General features: G+C 32.6%; 1 protein-coding gene across 1 annotated transcript in view; it reads left to right on the top strand.

Annotated features, from left to right (window-relative positions):
* Positions 1 to 15,661, top strand: part of LOC133193038 (uncharacterized) — a 32,706-nt gene that overhangs the window by 11,912 nt on the left and 5,133 nt on the right. The window contains exons 6-16 of the mRNA XM_061329038.1: positions 3,254 to 3,396; positions 3,657 to 3,742; positions 4,141 to 4,223; positions 4,656 to 4,760; positions 5,644 to 5,760; positions 6,347 to 6,455; positions 11,214 to 11,389; positions 12,755 to 12,792; positions 14,333 to 14,411; positions 15,031 to 15,122; positions 15,355 to 15,448. Of these exons, the coding sequence (XP_061185022.1) occupies positions 3,254 to 3,396; positions 3,657 to 3,742; positions 4,141 to 4,223; positions 4,656 to 4,760; positions 5,644 to 5,760; positions 6,347 to 6,455; positions 11,214 to 11,389; positions 12,755 to 12,792; positions 14,333 to 14,411; positions 15,031 to 15,122; positions 15,355 to 15,448 (1,122 nt within the window). The remainder of the gene's footprint in view (positions 1 to 3,253; positions 3,397 to 3,656; positions 3,743 to 4,140; positions 4,224 to 4,655; positions 4,761 to 5,643; positions 5,761 to 6,346; positions 6,456 to 11,213; positions 11,390 to 12,754; positions 12,793 to 14,332; positions 14,412 to 15,030; positions 15,123 to 15,354; positions 15,449 to 15,661) is intronic.

Genomic DNA, 15,661 nt, shown 5'->3' with positions numbered 1-15,661 from the left:
GGTGGAATACAAGACTGGACCCTTTTGTGATTAAGAATATTACTTATATTAACCGCGTCAATTCCTTTTTTGGCATATTGAAGTTTAAGGAAAAAACGGATTGTTTTAGCTGCATTTTCTTCAGTAAAACACGGGGATTTAAAAAGCCTATGATTTGCAATATCCATAATCACGGATCCGAGCCTATATTCTGGTGTCGAGGAATCAAAAAATGGACTTTCCTTGACCTTTTCAAGAAGACTATTTAAAAGTTTCAAAGGGACAGAGTAAAGTTTGGTGCGAATATGATGTAGACCTAACTGTTGATTTACGTAAGGTAGTAATGAATCAAAAGAGACGTCGTGTATTAAAGGTTTATTGTAAGACCGATGCCCATGACTACGCTTACGCCTCTGTGTATGGTTAAAAAGTCCCATCACATTTACATTGCTACACTGTGGACTGGAAAGATTTCCAACACTATCGACATTGTCATTACATCCATAGGGAAAGGCTGTCCCTAGCTTTCTAATCCAAAATTCTTCTCGTTGTCTACGGAAAGGTGTACTCAGTGATGGACTGTTTGTGTGGTGGTAAATCTTTTCTAGAATTTTAACTTTCATTGACAAAATAGAATGATCAGGTAAATTAAAATGTTTGTATAAAAGTTGCTGACCCCCGTTATTTATCTGAAATCTATGACCTGATGTTTTTTTATTGAGTGATCCCTAAGTTTCACCAACATAAACAAGTCCACAAAGATTACATTCTATTCCGTAGACAACATTAGAAGATTTGCAGTTCAGATTTTCCCAAGTTTTGGTACAGAAGCTCTGTCCAGTAAGATTACTGGTGAAAGAAGTGTTAGTTATCAAAATGTCACAGGTTTTACAGTTTTTCGCAGAACATTTTGAAATAGAAGACATGGGATCGGAAAAGGAGTCTTCGAATATATCTCTAATAGAAACTTTACATTCTTTCAATTTTTTGTATGAACTATTGGTTTTATACCAAAACTGGGAATCTGAAGACTGTACATATGACGTATGTTTAATATCCCTGAGGATAATCCGAGGGGCACCGAATGAACTCCTCGAGTCTGTGTCCTTTATAGACTCAAAAGAGTGACGCCTTTTTATCATTTCGTTATTCTGTGTACTCATGAATGAATAGGTACCGAACGACAAGTATCCTCGGGGACAGACTGTCCACCAGCAGAGATACATGTTCGGTGGTTAAAATGAAATATATGGAAATAACGAACAGTATTCAAGCTCAAAAGTCCATTAAAATATACAAAATAGGATATAAGTAATACCCCATCAGTATGTTGGTATGTTTTCGATATCAATAATTACAGCAAAGTCTGAATTAAAATGCAAATCTTTCTTTTTCTGGAAGCATAAATTTTGACTTATGAAACAAAACCTGTTTTATGAAACCTAATTATACCAACTTACACTTGCTTTTAACACAGTAACCCCTACCACCCCCCCCCCACCCCCCATAACATGATCATAAAGAATTACCTCGATCGATATTATAAATTAATGACTGAATTAGTTTAGTTTTTTCTTGGAAGTTTACTATAAACATTTTTGTATATATACATATTTGTATACTGTTTTTTTTGGCCCCTGTTCTAGTGTAATACATGATGTTCACTAACAGATTTATCTCTCTTTGTACATGTTGTGTGAAATACATTAATTTTCCATAACTATATGTATGTTGAAGTGATGTTCACCAAATGTTTCTTTGTATATGTTGTATAGAGTATTTAAAAAAAATTATTTATATTTGAACAAATTATATTCCTTAAGAAAATGGAATTAAAAGTAGGCAAAATATGTTTTTTTACCTAGACATTGGTAGAAGGTCATCTATAAACTAAATGGTGTTATAAGACATCGATACAACGTGTTTGCCCCTAAACATACTTTCCTTTGTACCAGTTGGTTAACTAGAAAAGAACTACTATAACAGTAGTTTTCAATGAGCTCAACTGAGCATGTTTCCCACACGCCTCATAATTAAGTTAGTATTTCAAATAATAAATTCATAAGTTTGAAAGTAAAGAAATTAAAATGAAACATTAGATATGTTTCAAAAGGATTTTTGAAAGAAGGCTTTAGTGTAGGATAAAAAGGTGTTTTAAATTTTGGTAATTGGTCCAGAGAATGAAAATGACAATTTCAAAACCTTATGCACATCTACAGGATACCACTTATATTCTACATTATGGCTTATTAGCTCCTGGTTAAAATGTTAAAATGTATACGTAGCTCCTGGTTAAAATGTAAGAGAATTTCTCAGAACATGGCCTTTAAAGGAAACTTTAACAGAACTATAACATTAATATTTTTAGGCAATAGCCAAATCATTTAATCATCTTTGGAATATGATTGGTAGTGTCCAATATTTGAAATATGGTAAGTTAATGTTAATTTTCATCTGGTAGGCCAACTGGGGGGGGGGGGGGGGTATTCTAATAAAAAGCCTTGTTCTGAGAACTCCTCTCACATTTTATACAGTGGCTCTCAATCATGGTTAGAAATGTGATGGTGCCCTATAGGTTTAAGAGTTTCGCCATACCCCCGAGAGGAGTCCATTAGCGTCTAAAAATTCAAAACGCCTTCTTTAATGAAATGTGAAATTAGAGAACAGTGTTCATTCTTAAAAGTCAATTCAAGCCATACAAATCATGAGTAGAGCCAACACGAACCTCTGGAAACAGAGGTGGAATCAGGTGCCGTGGAGGAGTAAACATCCTCTGCCGACCGGTCACACCCGCCGTGTGCTCATTGTCATGGTCGGGTAAACGGAATATCCGTATCAATTCAGTGTGAAAAAATAGCCAATAGTTTGTATGAAAACGTCAGTCAACATTCAATTTAACGATAGATCGTAGTTGCAAACAAGGTCATTGTATCCACCATAGAATTTGCAAAGGTCGAGATTTTAACCGACGTAGAAAGTTGAAGTCATCACGTTTATTTTAAAGTTTATTTGTCAGTTTGTCATCAATGTCTTTCTCTAGTAAAACATCCAAATATGAACAGATGTGTCAGACTCCGTGGTGTCTTTTTTGAAATATGAAAGCTCAAAAGTTCATTAGATTCGAGTTCTAGGGGATATATCGAATCGACCTAGCAATGGAAATAAATGTTGCTTTTTACTTTAAAAAGTCGTCATAATTATCTAAATGTCGATTGAAGGCTACAGCAAGTGTTGTACATGTAGTATCAATTTTAAGTAACCTATCCATTTCCAGGTCGTTTTTCTGTGGGTCAGAACTTAGCAAGTGCGTCATACGACCTTGGATGGCCTGGTGTAGTGACGCTATGGCACGACGAGGTGAAAGACTTCACTCTGGGGGGAAGTAATGTTTTGTCTAAAGTGGGTCACTATACACAGGTAAACATAGTATATGTGCTCACCTTTGATTTTACATTCTTAGTTTCCAATCTTCACAAATAATAATTAATTGTTAGTACTTTTTTGATTATTAAATTCATGTTTCTTCTAGTCGGGTTTCGATTCAAATATTACCAAATTTAATTAAGTAACGGTAAATTAGTAAATTATTTTTCTCTGATTACTTCTCTCTTAACGTTGTTCAGATATAAATGTTAATTATTCACAAACCCTAATTCTAATTGGTAATGTCCATGTAGGTTGTCTGGAAAGATTCCATAAAAATTGGATGTGGGTTTGCTGTCTGTGGGTCAACGAGAAGCTATGTTTGTAATTATGGACCAGGGTAATTATACGTCCTTATCATTTCTGATCAGTGTAATATTTCGTTATATACGATCATGGTATATAAGCAAAGCATTTAAGTTGTGATGACTTTCAACCTTTTTTCTCCTTTGAAAAATAATAAAATCATGCTTGAAATTATTGTATTTTTAATAAACGTCAGTGTGCTGGTTCATCATAATTTTATGAATTATGAATAAACTCATCATGAAAATTTGAATACTGAGTATGAATAAGTTTTTTTTACATTGAGTTTTAATCTTTCAAATCATAATATCAGATTTATTTTTCCCATTTTAGGATACTGCATTTGACTTATTTCAAAAATCAAATTAAAAAAAAATCAAAGCAATGGAGTCATCCAGAATAACGTAATTAAAATGCCTGTTATTTTGTCAGGGGTAACTTGGACATCAACAACCCCTATACATCTGGCGCGGCGTGTAGTGGATGTCCAACAAGCTGTAGAAATAGTCTATGTGGTAAGGTCAATTCTCTCTGAGAATTGATATTTCATATGATAAGGTCAACTCTATTTAAAGTATCTTTTATAACAAGTTTTGATGATTATGCTTGTGCTCTTACACGTATTGTGTCGAAGAGTTATCATAGATTTTCTTTAATAATAAATTTTATGATGACGTTTTACTTGGTATTTGTTTTGATTATTCAGAAGGTATAAGGAAGTCTCCAGGGATGTCATTTTTTAATTCCTTACACCCGAACACCCTATATCTAAATGTATATAAAAAGTACATAAAAGAAGAAAAAAATGAGATGAGACGTTGATGAGTCTTAAGTTCCTTATATCCAATATTTCTTACTGAAAGAGTTCATCATCTCGTTCATCTAGCCCCAAGCTGGCAATTTATTTGCGGGCTTTAAATTTTGCTTCACTTAATTTTGTGTTCTAGACTGCCAAGGAAAGGTTTGCGAAAATGGAGGTACAATGGATTTCAATACGTGCACATGCTCGTGTAAAACTCCATCTACTACATACCTTGCCCCGTCCTGCCAATGTAAGTATTTGAATACATTATTCAAATTCCAAATCCAAATTTGAGAACTATGGGAAAATATGGAATCAACCATTTATTGAGTAAAAGAAAACAATGATTTGCGAATTGTCCCAAACCATTTATAATACTGAATAATCATTGATCTTTGATACAAATTTAGAGATATTTATCAAATATGGTAAGCTAAATATGGTACAGCTTACTTTATACTCTGATAAGATTCATATTGTTAACGATTGCTGCTTATTCTGCATTGTTTAATATTTGCTAGTGCCCTTTGGTGCTAGCAAAGAACTACGCAAGTATTTTTACTGGAATGTACGATAGGGTATTCTAGGAAAACATATAAGCTTTGTATTATTATCCAAAAACGTATCTTATGTTTCCTGCTTTGTTTACGTGAACAAACAAAAAAAAAAGGGGGAGGGGGGTGTATGCTAAGCTTGAAGCTTCTCAGATTTAAGAGATTTCCTCAAAATTGATTAAAAGCATAGATTTCCATCACTTCAGAATTATACAACTCTAAAATCTTTTTAATTTGCAGGTGTTGATCACTTTACTCGATTTCATAAAATTACTTTATTTTCGATTTGAACATTGAAATTATAGTGAACAACACAATGCTCTACTGATTGTATGCACGGTTATCCCATTCTGACATAAAGCACACTTGAGTTTCACCATAATGAAATGAGACACCCCTATACCCCTTCCAAACAGTTCATCATCATTACGTATTATAATCAAACGATTCAGCCGTAAAAAAATAAAAATAAACAAAGGTCCAGACACCTACTTCTGTGCATATTAATAATGAATATATACAGCACTAGTTCATCTACTTTGAATAAAAATAAATTTGTACTTTGTTATTTTGATGTAGTAAACTGCACAGGACAAAAAGATCCATTTTTCTGTGGTTCACAGTTCACACCAGACATGTGTGACAGATTCACCAATGTGCCATCGGACTGTCCCACGATGTGTCAAGTTTGCCCATGTAAGTTTTAGCACATTTTCATTTTCAAATGCCAGTTGATTTTAGAAAAGTAAGAGTGAAGGCTTTGAAAAAAGACATAATTTAAGAATTGAAACTGTCAAATATGTAAGGCGGGTGAATGATGATTTTTGATGTTGTAGCGAAGTATTGAACCCCATATCAATTCGATGAGATTTTGTTATTATTAAGGTTCATTGATATTCTAATAAGAGAGATAACTTCTAATGGGATACATGTGTATTTTTCCCTTTACAAATTTGTCAAGATTAAAATATCTTTTTTTTTAAAACAATTCCTAATGCAAACTATTCTAAAATTGTTTGCATTTTACTTATAAAAAAACATTTCTACTCGAAATCATAAGCGTTAAAGCAACGTTTTATGTCAGTTAACACAGGAATTATAAGCCTTAAAATGATATTGATTACTTCGTTTTAAATTGTTAAATTTCTAATAATATATAAACATATAATTTTAACGCAATATTCATCATTTCATTTTATCATCATATTTTCAGACAGAATGATAGAAAAAAAAGAGAACTTTTTATGACCACTCTACGAGAGCGTCTTCATATCTTTTGTAGATGCAGGTATTAGCTTTCAGCCAGGTAGCGGACAGATTAAGGCGGAGCCTCATACAAAGTTATCGTTCTTGTTCACAGTTTTCCTCATCGTTCTACAGTTTATTATTTTATAATACACACAATATTTCTCTTTCTACAGGAATGTACAATCTGTGATTATGTTTATAACTAATACTCGTTACACTGCTTGTTAAGTTTAATTAAAACAAAGATAATAACACAATATACTATAATTTTTTATTAATCTGCTATGTTTATGTGAACATGAATTTGAAAAAGGTCGTTTTGTTTGCACACGAAATTCATTCAATTTTTTATATTAAGAATAAAGTTGAATGTCTTTAACAATAAAAAAGGTGAAGATAACGAACACTGGTCGATCTCAAAAGACAGAAAAAAACACTACAAAACTACAAACAGTGCAAATCTGTGAACAGGGCATAAAGCATGGTCCCCTGGAAATTCCAGAGGTGGGATCAGGTGCTTAGGGGGAGTAAGCTTCACCTGTTGACCGGTCACACCCGCCGTGAGCCCTATGTATTGATCAGGTAGACGGAATATTCCGTAGTAAAATTTAGTATAAAAACATAAGCCAAATAATGTTATGAAACACACCAGCCAAAATACGACCCAAGGTCATCATAACAACCATAGAATTTACGAAATGCTGACTTTAAAGGAGGTTGTTGAAATCTCTGTAGGATCAACTTATCGGTCAGTAGCCTGCTTCGGTTTAAAAATTGATCGCACTCAGAGCTTGTTCTTGAGTATCGAATAAGTTGGGAGACGTAAACAACATATGCAGATAATAGTGGATTATTCTTACTACATAGGGAAAGTTGACGATGGAAAAGCTGAAGTCATCTCGAATGTCATACAATTCAGTTGTTAATTGGCCCTTATCGTCCTTAGTCAGTAAATCATCAAAGTATGAAACAGATGTGGCAGATTCTGGGGTGTTTTTCATTTCATTCAATGGGATATATCGCGTGACAAAGGAATGGAAGTATCTATTGTTAATTGATAACACGTCGTCGATATATCTTAGTGTTGAGTTAAAGGCCACAGAAAGTGTTTTCTCTTCATGTAGAAGTTTTTGAATAAATTCTGCCTCATAGGAATATAAAAACAAATAGGCTAATAAGGGAGCACAATTAATGTCCATCGTCATTCTGATAGATTGTTGAAAGACCTATTGTTCTCCATAGACTTCGTAGATATTGTCAATCAGGATCTCAAACAACCTTTTGATATCAACTTCATAGTACTTGTGTGTAGAATCAGAGTGATTATTAACAAAGTAATTTTGTTGATAACCAACCACAAGATTTGATAATTTCCGAGTTCCATTTTTATTGAAGAAGTAGTCGTCTTTGATATAAGAAAAATAATATTTTTTTTTTTAGTTTTTCGTGAGGAATGGTTGTATAAAGTGTAGAAAGGTAATTCACGTTTTGACATTACTGACTTTTGAAAAATTTGATGATTTTCTTGAGTGTCCACATCTAATTTACACCACTTCTAGATATGCTGTAGCACAGAGCGTCTGAAGTTTTTGGCAGTTATTTTTTTGTGAGGAGTAAAGATAGGGGCTCGGTAGAGCATTTGCTGGACCCTGCAATGTATATTTGTAAGGATTTTTTATGAAGTTTAGGAATCCAGTATAGGTAGGGTAGATCGAACTCACCTTGGTTGACTGGAATGTTAAAAGTATTAAAGATTGAAATGTAATTTTGAAAAAAAAAATCATCCTTGAAGGATTTCCAGACATAGAATTAAAAGCAAATTCTTCTAAAATACAGGTACAATAATGAGCCTTACAAACACAGATGATAATGTAACAAGCCTTGTCTGCTGGTACCATAATAATTTTCATCTAGTCTTTCTAATTTTTTTATCCCCTCCGATTTAGTTAGCACGGAAAGATAGATGGATCGCATATTGCTTTTTAACTGTCTAACACGATTCCTTAATACATTTCTGAAACATTTATTCCATTCTGACAAAGTGCTCAGGTCTTTCCCATCATATTTAGCCCAACGTCTGGCATAATCTTCGACAGAATTCATAATAGAAATAAAGTTCTGTCGCCAATTGAAAAATCAGGGCTCCCGGTATTTAGGACCTTTAAAGATGATTGTTTTTAGGTCGTCATTTTTAACTATATCAACATCATCGGTAATGACGTGGACAGTGGGACTATAGTTGAAAGAAGAAGATCAAGAGCAAGAACAAATAAAGGGAATTTTGTTTTAGATGTTCAATATCTAGGCACTCAAAGTTTTGTTTATGATTGAAAAGTTTGGAACCAACTGTTTGGGAATATCTGTAGGAAAAGGTTTAGAATTCAACTTGAAATATGATGGAATGCAAGACTGAACTTTTTTATGATTAAGAATGCACTAAAGTTTACAGCATCTATTCCTTTGCTGGCATGTTTACGTTTAAGGAAACGACGGATTGAATCAGAATTATTATCTTCTGAAACATGTGGTGGCTTAAAGAGCCTATGCTGGGCAACATCCATAATCACTAGATTGTATTCCGCAGTTGAAGAATCCAAGTATGAACTTGCTTTAGCTTCTTCAAATAGTCCATTCAGAAATTTCAAAGGAACCGAGTAAAGTTTAGTGTGAATATGATGAAAACCCTGATTGTTTATTGATGTAAGGTAAAAGTGAATCAAAAGAGACATCATGTATATTTGGTATATTGTATGATCGATGTTCATGACTATGCCTACGTCTAGGTGTATTGTTTAAAAGTCCCATCACATTCACATTGGCACACTGGACGTGGGCTTGAATGATTCCGTACATTGTTTATGTGGTCGTTGCAACGATACAAAAAAATCCATGCCTAGTTTCATGTTTCAGTATTCTTCTACGGAATAGAGTACATTAAGTGGAATTATTAGTTGGATGATATATTTTCTTCTAAAATTCTAACCCCCATTAAAAGAATAGAGTGGTATGACGAATTGAAATGTTTATAAAAATGTTGATGGCCCCCATTATTTATTTCAAACCAGTTTTCCCCTGACATTCTCTTATTGAATGAACCCTGTGTTTACCCAATATAAATCAGTCCGCATGGAGAGTACATTGTATTCCATAGACAACGTTTCAAGTTTTACAATGCAAATTTTCCCCAGTTTTAGTATAAAAACTTTGTTTAGTAAGGTTGTTATTAAATGAAGTATTTGTTATCAAAATATCACAAATGTAAGAACTCATTGTCTCCATATAAGTACCTATTTTTAGCAGATTCTTAAAATACAAAGTAAATGCCAACATCCCACGTTTAACAATAAACCTTTTGGTTTAACATCCTTGCAGGTTTAACTAGTGATCCTTTTATCAATTAATATGTTAATGTACATAAAACTTTTCAAGGCAAGCAGAAAAACTGGACTCCAAAGCCGCTATAAAGTATTAGTTTAAACTATATTTTGTTAATATATTTAAATGTCATCATATATACACTATACGTATTACATATAAAATCCGTTCATTCATTCATTTTATGAATAAAAAAAAATAATGGTGAAGAGGTACATACATACATATTTACAACAAACTGGAAGAGCAGAGACTATTTCGATTGAGAAGAATGGAAAATGTAATCATTTTTCTAATAAATGTACATAGTTTCCTTATGAGTGCAGGATAAGATGTGTAGTTGTTTGTCAACAACAACAAAAAATCTTTTCAAATATTACACATTACATTGTATTCCAGTGAGTAGAAAAATTCATCTCTAGACTGATTATTATTGCACAATTACAATAATAATCTTTGATTATGGCCAACTAATAATTAAACTGTATGACAAACGAGATGACTTCAGCATTTCCATTCGTCAAATTCCTTGTTTATGTAGTAATATTCCAATATCATCCACATATGGTGTTTATATCTCCCAACTGGTGTGACTGGCAACAGGGGAAATGAAAACTGAGATCATTCAAAACATAGCGAAGTCCTATTGTTTTTAGAATATTATGTATACAAAATATTCATGGATTACTTATCATTTTTGGTATATCTACTATAAAGATTATTCTATAAAGCTTATTCTCATTTCATGTAACGACCCCCCCCCCCCCCCCGAAAGATATCATTCTATAAATAAGCAGATAAATTGCTTAACGTCCAGTTTCACCGTATACTATAAAACTCAAGGCACTAGATGTTAGATTTCAAATATATTTCAAAAATCGTAAAGTAGATGTTCAATAATATACATCGTAGCCATGTAACGAAACAGGAACAACAGTTCTGTCAAACAGATTTAACTGACAATCAAAAGCGAATTTTTCTAATAAATCGGAAACAAGTTGTTGTAACTTAAATTAATCCTTTGATTTAAATTTAATATCTATTTTAAATGCACATGTGCTCTTGGTACATAATAGTTAAAAAAGTGATAAAAAAGAGAGGGAAAATGGAGTAGTGAATGAAAAAATTGTTTTGAGTAGCATATCTCTATATACGGCGAAGAATTGTCTTCTATTAATTTTTTTTGATAGATCTGATATGACTAAAGGTATTGACATGTCAACACACTGAGTTATTTACAAATGAATACATCATGTAAATGATGAAGGTAAAACTAATGAATTAAGAGACCAATACTTTTCAATAATGCCGCCTTTGTATAACCATTTTCCCTACCTTTATATATACTTTTATTTATTTAGGAGCATTTCATTAACAATTCAGAAACGTAATAAAGTTAAAAGAATCCAAAGTATTTTTTGTTTTTCTGATAACCTTCAGTAAGATAAATGTGTATAAATCGTTTAATAGTTAATCAAACTAAGACATTATATACATTAAAATCACCTGTCAACGCATTATATTAGAGATAATAAGACGCGGAACGCTGATTTTCAGTTTCTGTTAGGGAAGAAGGAAACTTCTAAGAAAAAAAAAAAAAAAGAATCTCTGCTATCGTTACTCAAACCAACATACCCCAGCCGTCAGACTTTCAGAATGGGCCCGGGACCACGAACCTGCGTCGTGCTGCTGATGTGTGTATGTAAGTGGCATTTATATTTTTTAATTTACTATTTATCAAACTTGGGTCAGAAAAAAAGATTCTTGAAGAAATTTGATTTTCTTTTCGAAAAGAAAACAGATAAAAAGTATAGATTTGAACTTGGGTGTAAAGTTTTTTTTGTTCAGAATCTGTAATAGAAGATAAGGAACGGACAATTTTTCTCCTTTTTTTTCATTGAAAAAAATTTAAAGAGTAACAGTCACACTTCATACAGTTTAAAAATATTCAAAATAGTGAAAAAAAAAACAGGTTGCAAAAATGTTACTACAAAATTACCAAGGCTACAATTTAAGAAAACAAAACAAAGCCTGGAATTTTTTCTTAAATAATCTCATTTACATATTTTTCGTGAATTGTGATGCTTTGATTGATATACATATGACCATTAATTTTTTATGAATAGATTAATGTCACAAAGAAAGTACATTCTTAAAAATGTTCAATGAAATTAGAATGGTAAGTTTTTGTCACTTTCATATAAACGAGCTTGTAAGACTTTATATAAACAGAGGCTGTTAGACTGAATTCTAATTAAAGTAAAATGAAAGTGGAAAATAAGAAAATACATAAAATGTATATACTATTTAAAAAAAAAATCTGTCTTGCTTATGTATCAAATAACTGTGAAAAAACTAAATTTTGGAGAATTTTAGAGACAAAACAAAACTCCGAACCAGAGTCTTAAACACTGAAATATTTCTTTTGACGACAAGTATTTATTATATGCCAGTTAAGAGAAAGTTTTCAATAGCACATATACTTTTGTATAAGCACGTATTTTTTAATTTTTTTTCCTTTTTGTTTAAAGTTAGCTTGGAGAGATTTAAGGATAAATCCTTTGCAAAATCATTATTTTTCTGCCGATATAATATTCGCAGATGATAAATTTAATTTCATACTTCGTGCAATGGAAAGTTTTTTTTATTTGAATTATCATCATATCTTCACAATATTTTAATTCCACAAAATTCCTTAACAAATAAATGGCTTCTCATTATTATTTCCGACTTTATTTAGATTAAGATATTGCATGCATCCATACACATAATCAATACATCATCTCAATACATCCGTCAGATTTAAACTTTGCTTGTCATTTCACATGAACTAATTAGTTTATACAACAATGTGTTGTAAAAGTATTTCAAGTAAAATGATTGATTGTCGTGTTTTGCCAAAAAAATAAAACATATTCTATTGGAAAAAATGCATCATCATCATCATCATCATCATGGTTGTCGACAGTGTTTTCTTTTTCATCCATTTGCAAGACATTGGTTAGAAATGAAAATTGGAAATTACATTTTCGGATATCCAACTAAAACATCTATTTTCCTATTTTAGGTTCTTTATTCTTTGCGAGTGCCGACGACCGCCTATGGGTACGTATTTTTCAGTTGTTTGCATTTAGGCATCTTCTGTCCACTATGGCCTACTTTTACATGTTTAAAGTGTCCATGGAATAATTTGCATTTTTCCCCTGATTGAAATACTGCTTTCCTCTCAAGGACATATTTTCACTCGTCCGTACAAAAATAAAAATGGACACCTCAAAGAGAGAATTGTCTACTTCACCTTTGGAAAATAAAAATTCAAAAATATTTTTCACACCTATCTTAATTCTTTAAAATGATTATTGACTTTTATCGGTTTTGGAAGTAACTGAAGGAATGTCTGATACATGTATAGGTCCTAATGTCTTTAAAACGTACCGTGCTCAAGTTGATGTGTGTTGCTGACATTAGTAACTCGTTGTTGAAATATTGCCAACTGCTGCCAAATGTTCGTTACAATGTTCACGGCAGGACTCTGAGTAGGAAATTTCTTGGTTTTTGGGTTTGAGTTTCTTGAAATGTGCGAGTTCTGTGCTCTGGAGCTTTGTAGTGTTCCAAAACATACAGGCCACAAAAAGTAACAGGAATGTACTCTGCACCGATTTTTCTCAAGGGTATTTAGACTTATGATGAACTTACACTCGTGACTTTTTTTCATACTACTGCAGGATCCAGGGGCAATTTATATAGATTACCCCCAATAAATAGAGGTGGCTCTTATTGTTGATCCAACGAATTCAAATACATTTCTTAACGGAACACTTATGATATCTACGTCGATCGAAAAATGTGAAGGTTATCCAGTAGTCGGTTTTGCAGTACAGTCCTCATCCTCAGCCATGTTCTTTTGGCCGTCCTGACTAGATTCATAAAGCACAGTGAAGTAATTAATGTTTTCTGTTTATTAGCCAGTTAGTCAATTCGTTTGCTTCCCTAGCTTATACATTGGATTCAATATATCCAGAAGATAAAAAAGTTGGCGTAAATCATGCCTGATGGGTGTATCACGTGATGATGTTAGTGTTTACATTCTCAGCTTGTCGTTGGTCGTTTTTTTTTAATCAAATGAGTACTGACAGGAAAGTCCTGTCAGGATCAAAGATTCTTCAGTAGACATCATTTGGGACGATGGTGAGATAAGATTAAGGAATTCGCCCTTCCGCTCTACTTCCTGCTCTTCCAAAAATCAAACCTCATCTTATCCTATTCTCCAGTCTCCGCTCTCTAAAAACCAATACTCTTCTATCTCTGGTCTCACAAAAAGCAATACTCTAGTAGCCTTTTATTCTTATCCCTGCTCTCATAAAAAACAATACTCTTCAAATTTTTATACGCATCTCTGCTCTCACAAAAAGCAACCATAATTATCGTAGTCCTCTGTTCTAATCCCTGCTATCAAAAAACTAAATTGAATACTTCCCTGAGAAGAAAACCCCTCGTCTGTTTGAATAAGTAATTGGGTATATATATTTTGAAGATGTCTAATGATTATGAAGAAAATATCTTTATAATTTTTTTTTTGAAAAAAAAATGAAATATTGACATAATAGCTTGATAATTGCATTTGTCTTTTATTTTTTCGTTGTAGAACAATTGTGCAAAGAAGTATCAAGTTATTCCTAACCATTCTGCTTGTCTACAGAGGTCACCAATGGCTAGAGACTCAGGTTAGGTGTTAGGTTAGGTATTTCATTCCTAACCATTCTGTCTGTCTAATGAGATTCCCAATGGCTAAAGACTCGGGTATGGAGTCACTGGTACTTTAGGCTTGTGTATATTTACACGATGAATGAAACTATTGGCTTGGCTATTTTGGTGACTGTTGTTCTTTTACAAAGAAAGTTGAAAGAAAGCATTGCGGAGGTTAACTTTACTTGCTATTTCTAGTATTTTTATGCTAAATATGTGGATATAAATATCTAAACAATATTATTGTACATGTAATCTTTGGTGTCAGCGTAACAGAATACAATTTTACTTGGTCCATGAAGTCATTCGCTGTTAGTGTCTACAAAACTCATATTAAACATGCAATAAATATAAAGCATTGTTGCCAATGAAAAGAAAGCGTTTCAGTAAGAAGTTAAATCTGTGATAATTTTCAGAAAACATTGTTTTAGTTCCTAAAACTACGAATCACAAACCTTATAGAGATAAAGCATCGAAACTCACAAAAGCATGACGTCATTCAATATAAATGAAGTTTTGTGACTTATTTTTGAGTTACGCTTCATTTTATGAACACAGAACAGTGGTCACTGAAACACTGCCTTTTTTTCCTTGTAGGTATTTCAGAAGAAAATAAGAGAATCATTGTTAATAAACATAATGAATTCAGAGCGGATGTGCAACCGGCAGCAGTCGCCATGGCTAAAATGGTTAGTGACCCAGTAGTATACACTAGTATGGAAGAAATCCACAACTTTTTAGACTTGTACGTTAATAATTTATGTAATATCAATAATCTAGTGTTGTTTCATTTACTCCATACATATACATGATTTAACTTAAAAATTAGACTAAGTTTAAAAAATTATATATTGTAATTTTTTCTGTGAGTTAGGAAAAATTGTGAATTATCTTATCAGCATGTAATCCATATATTTCCAGTACTGGGACGATCAGATAGCAATAATCGCCCAGAGGTATGCTGACGCATGTAAAGGACTCGTACACGACGGTAAAAGACAACGCAGCATTCCTGGTAAATACATGTAGATCGAACACGAACTTTAAGTTTTCAAGGCTTTAAACAAACATTTAAACAAACATGACGCAAATTTGAAAAGCTAAAAAAAATTAATTGAATACTTACTGAAGTAAACTTGACTACTGTCATCAATGTCACTCAAAAGTAAATGTGGTATTTCATCTAAGGAACGTGAATGGAACTCTTATTATATGAAAGAGAATGGTT

The sequence above is a fragment of the Saccostrea echinata genome, unplaced genomic scaffold (genome assembly GCF_033153115.1).
Source record: "Saccostrea echinata isolate AGI-Se365-2 ecotype Australia unplaced genomic scaffold, CSIRO_AGI_Sech_v1 ptg000025l, whole genome shotgun sequence".
Classification (NCBI taxonomy): Eukaryota; Metazoa; Mollusca; class Bivalvia; order Ostreida; family Ostreidae; genus Saccostrea; species Saccostrea echinata.
This window is presented reverse-complemented; position numbering and strand designations above follow the sequence as displayed.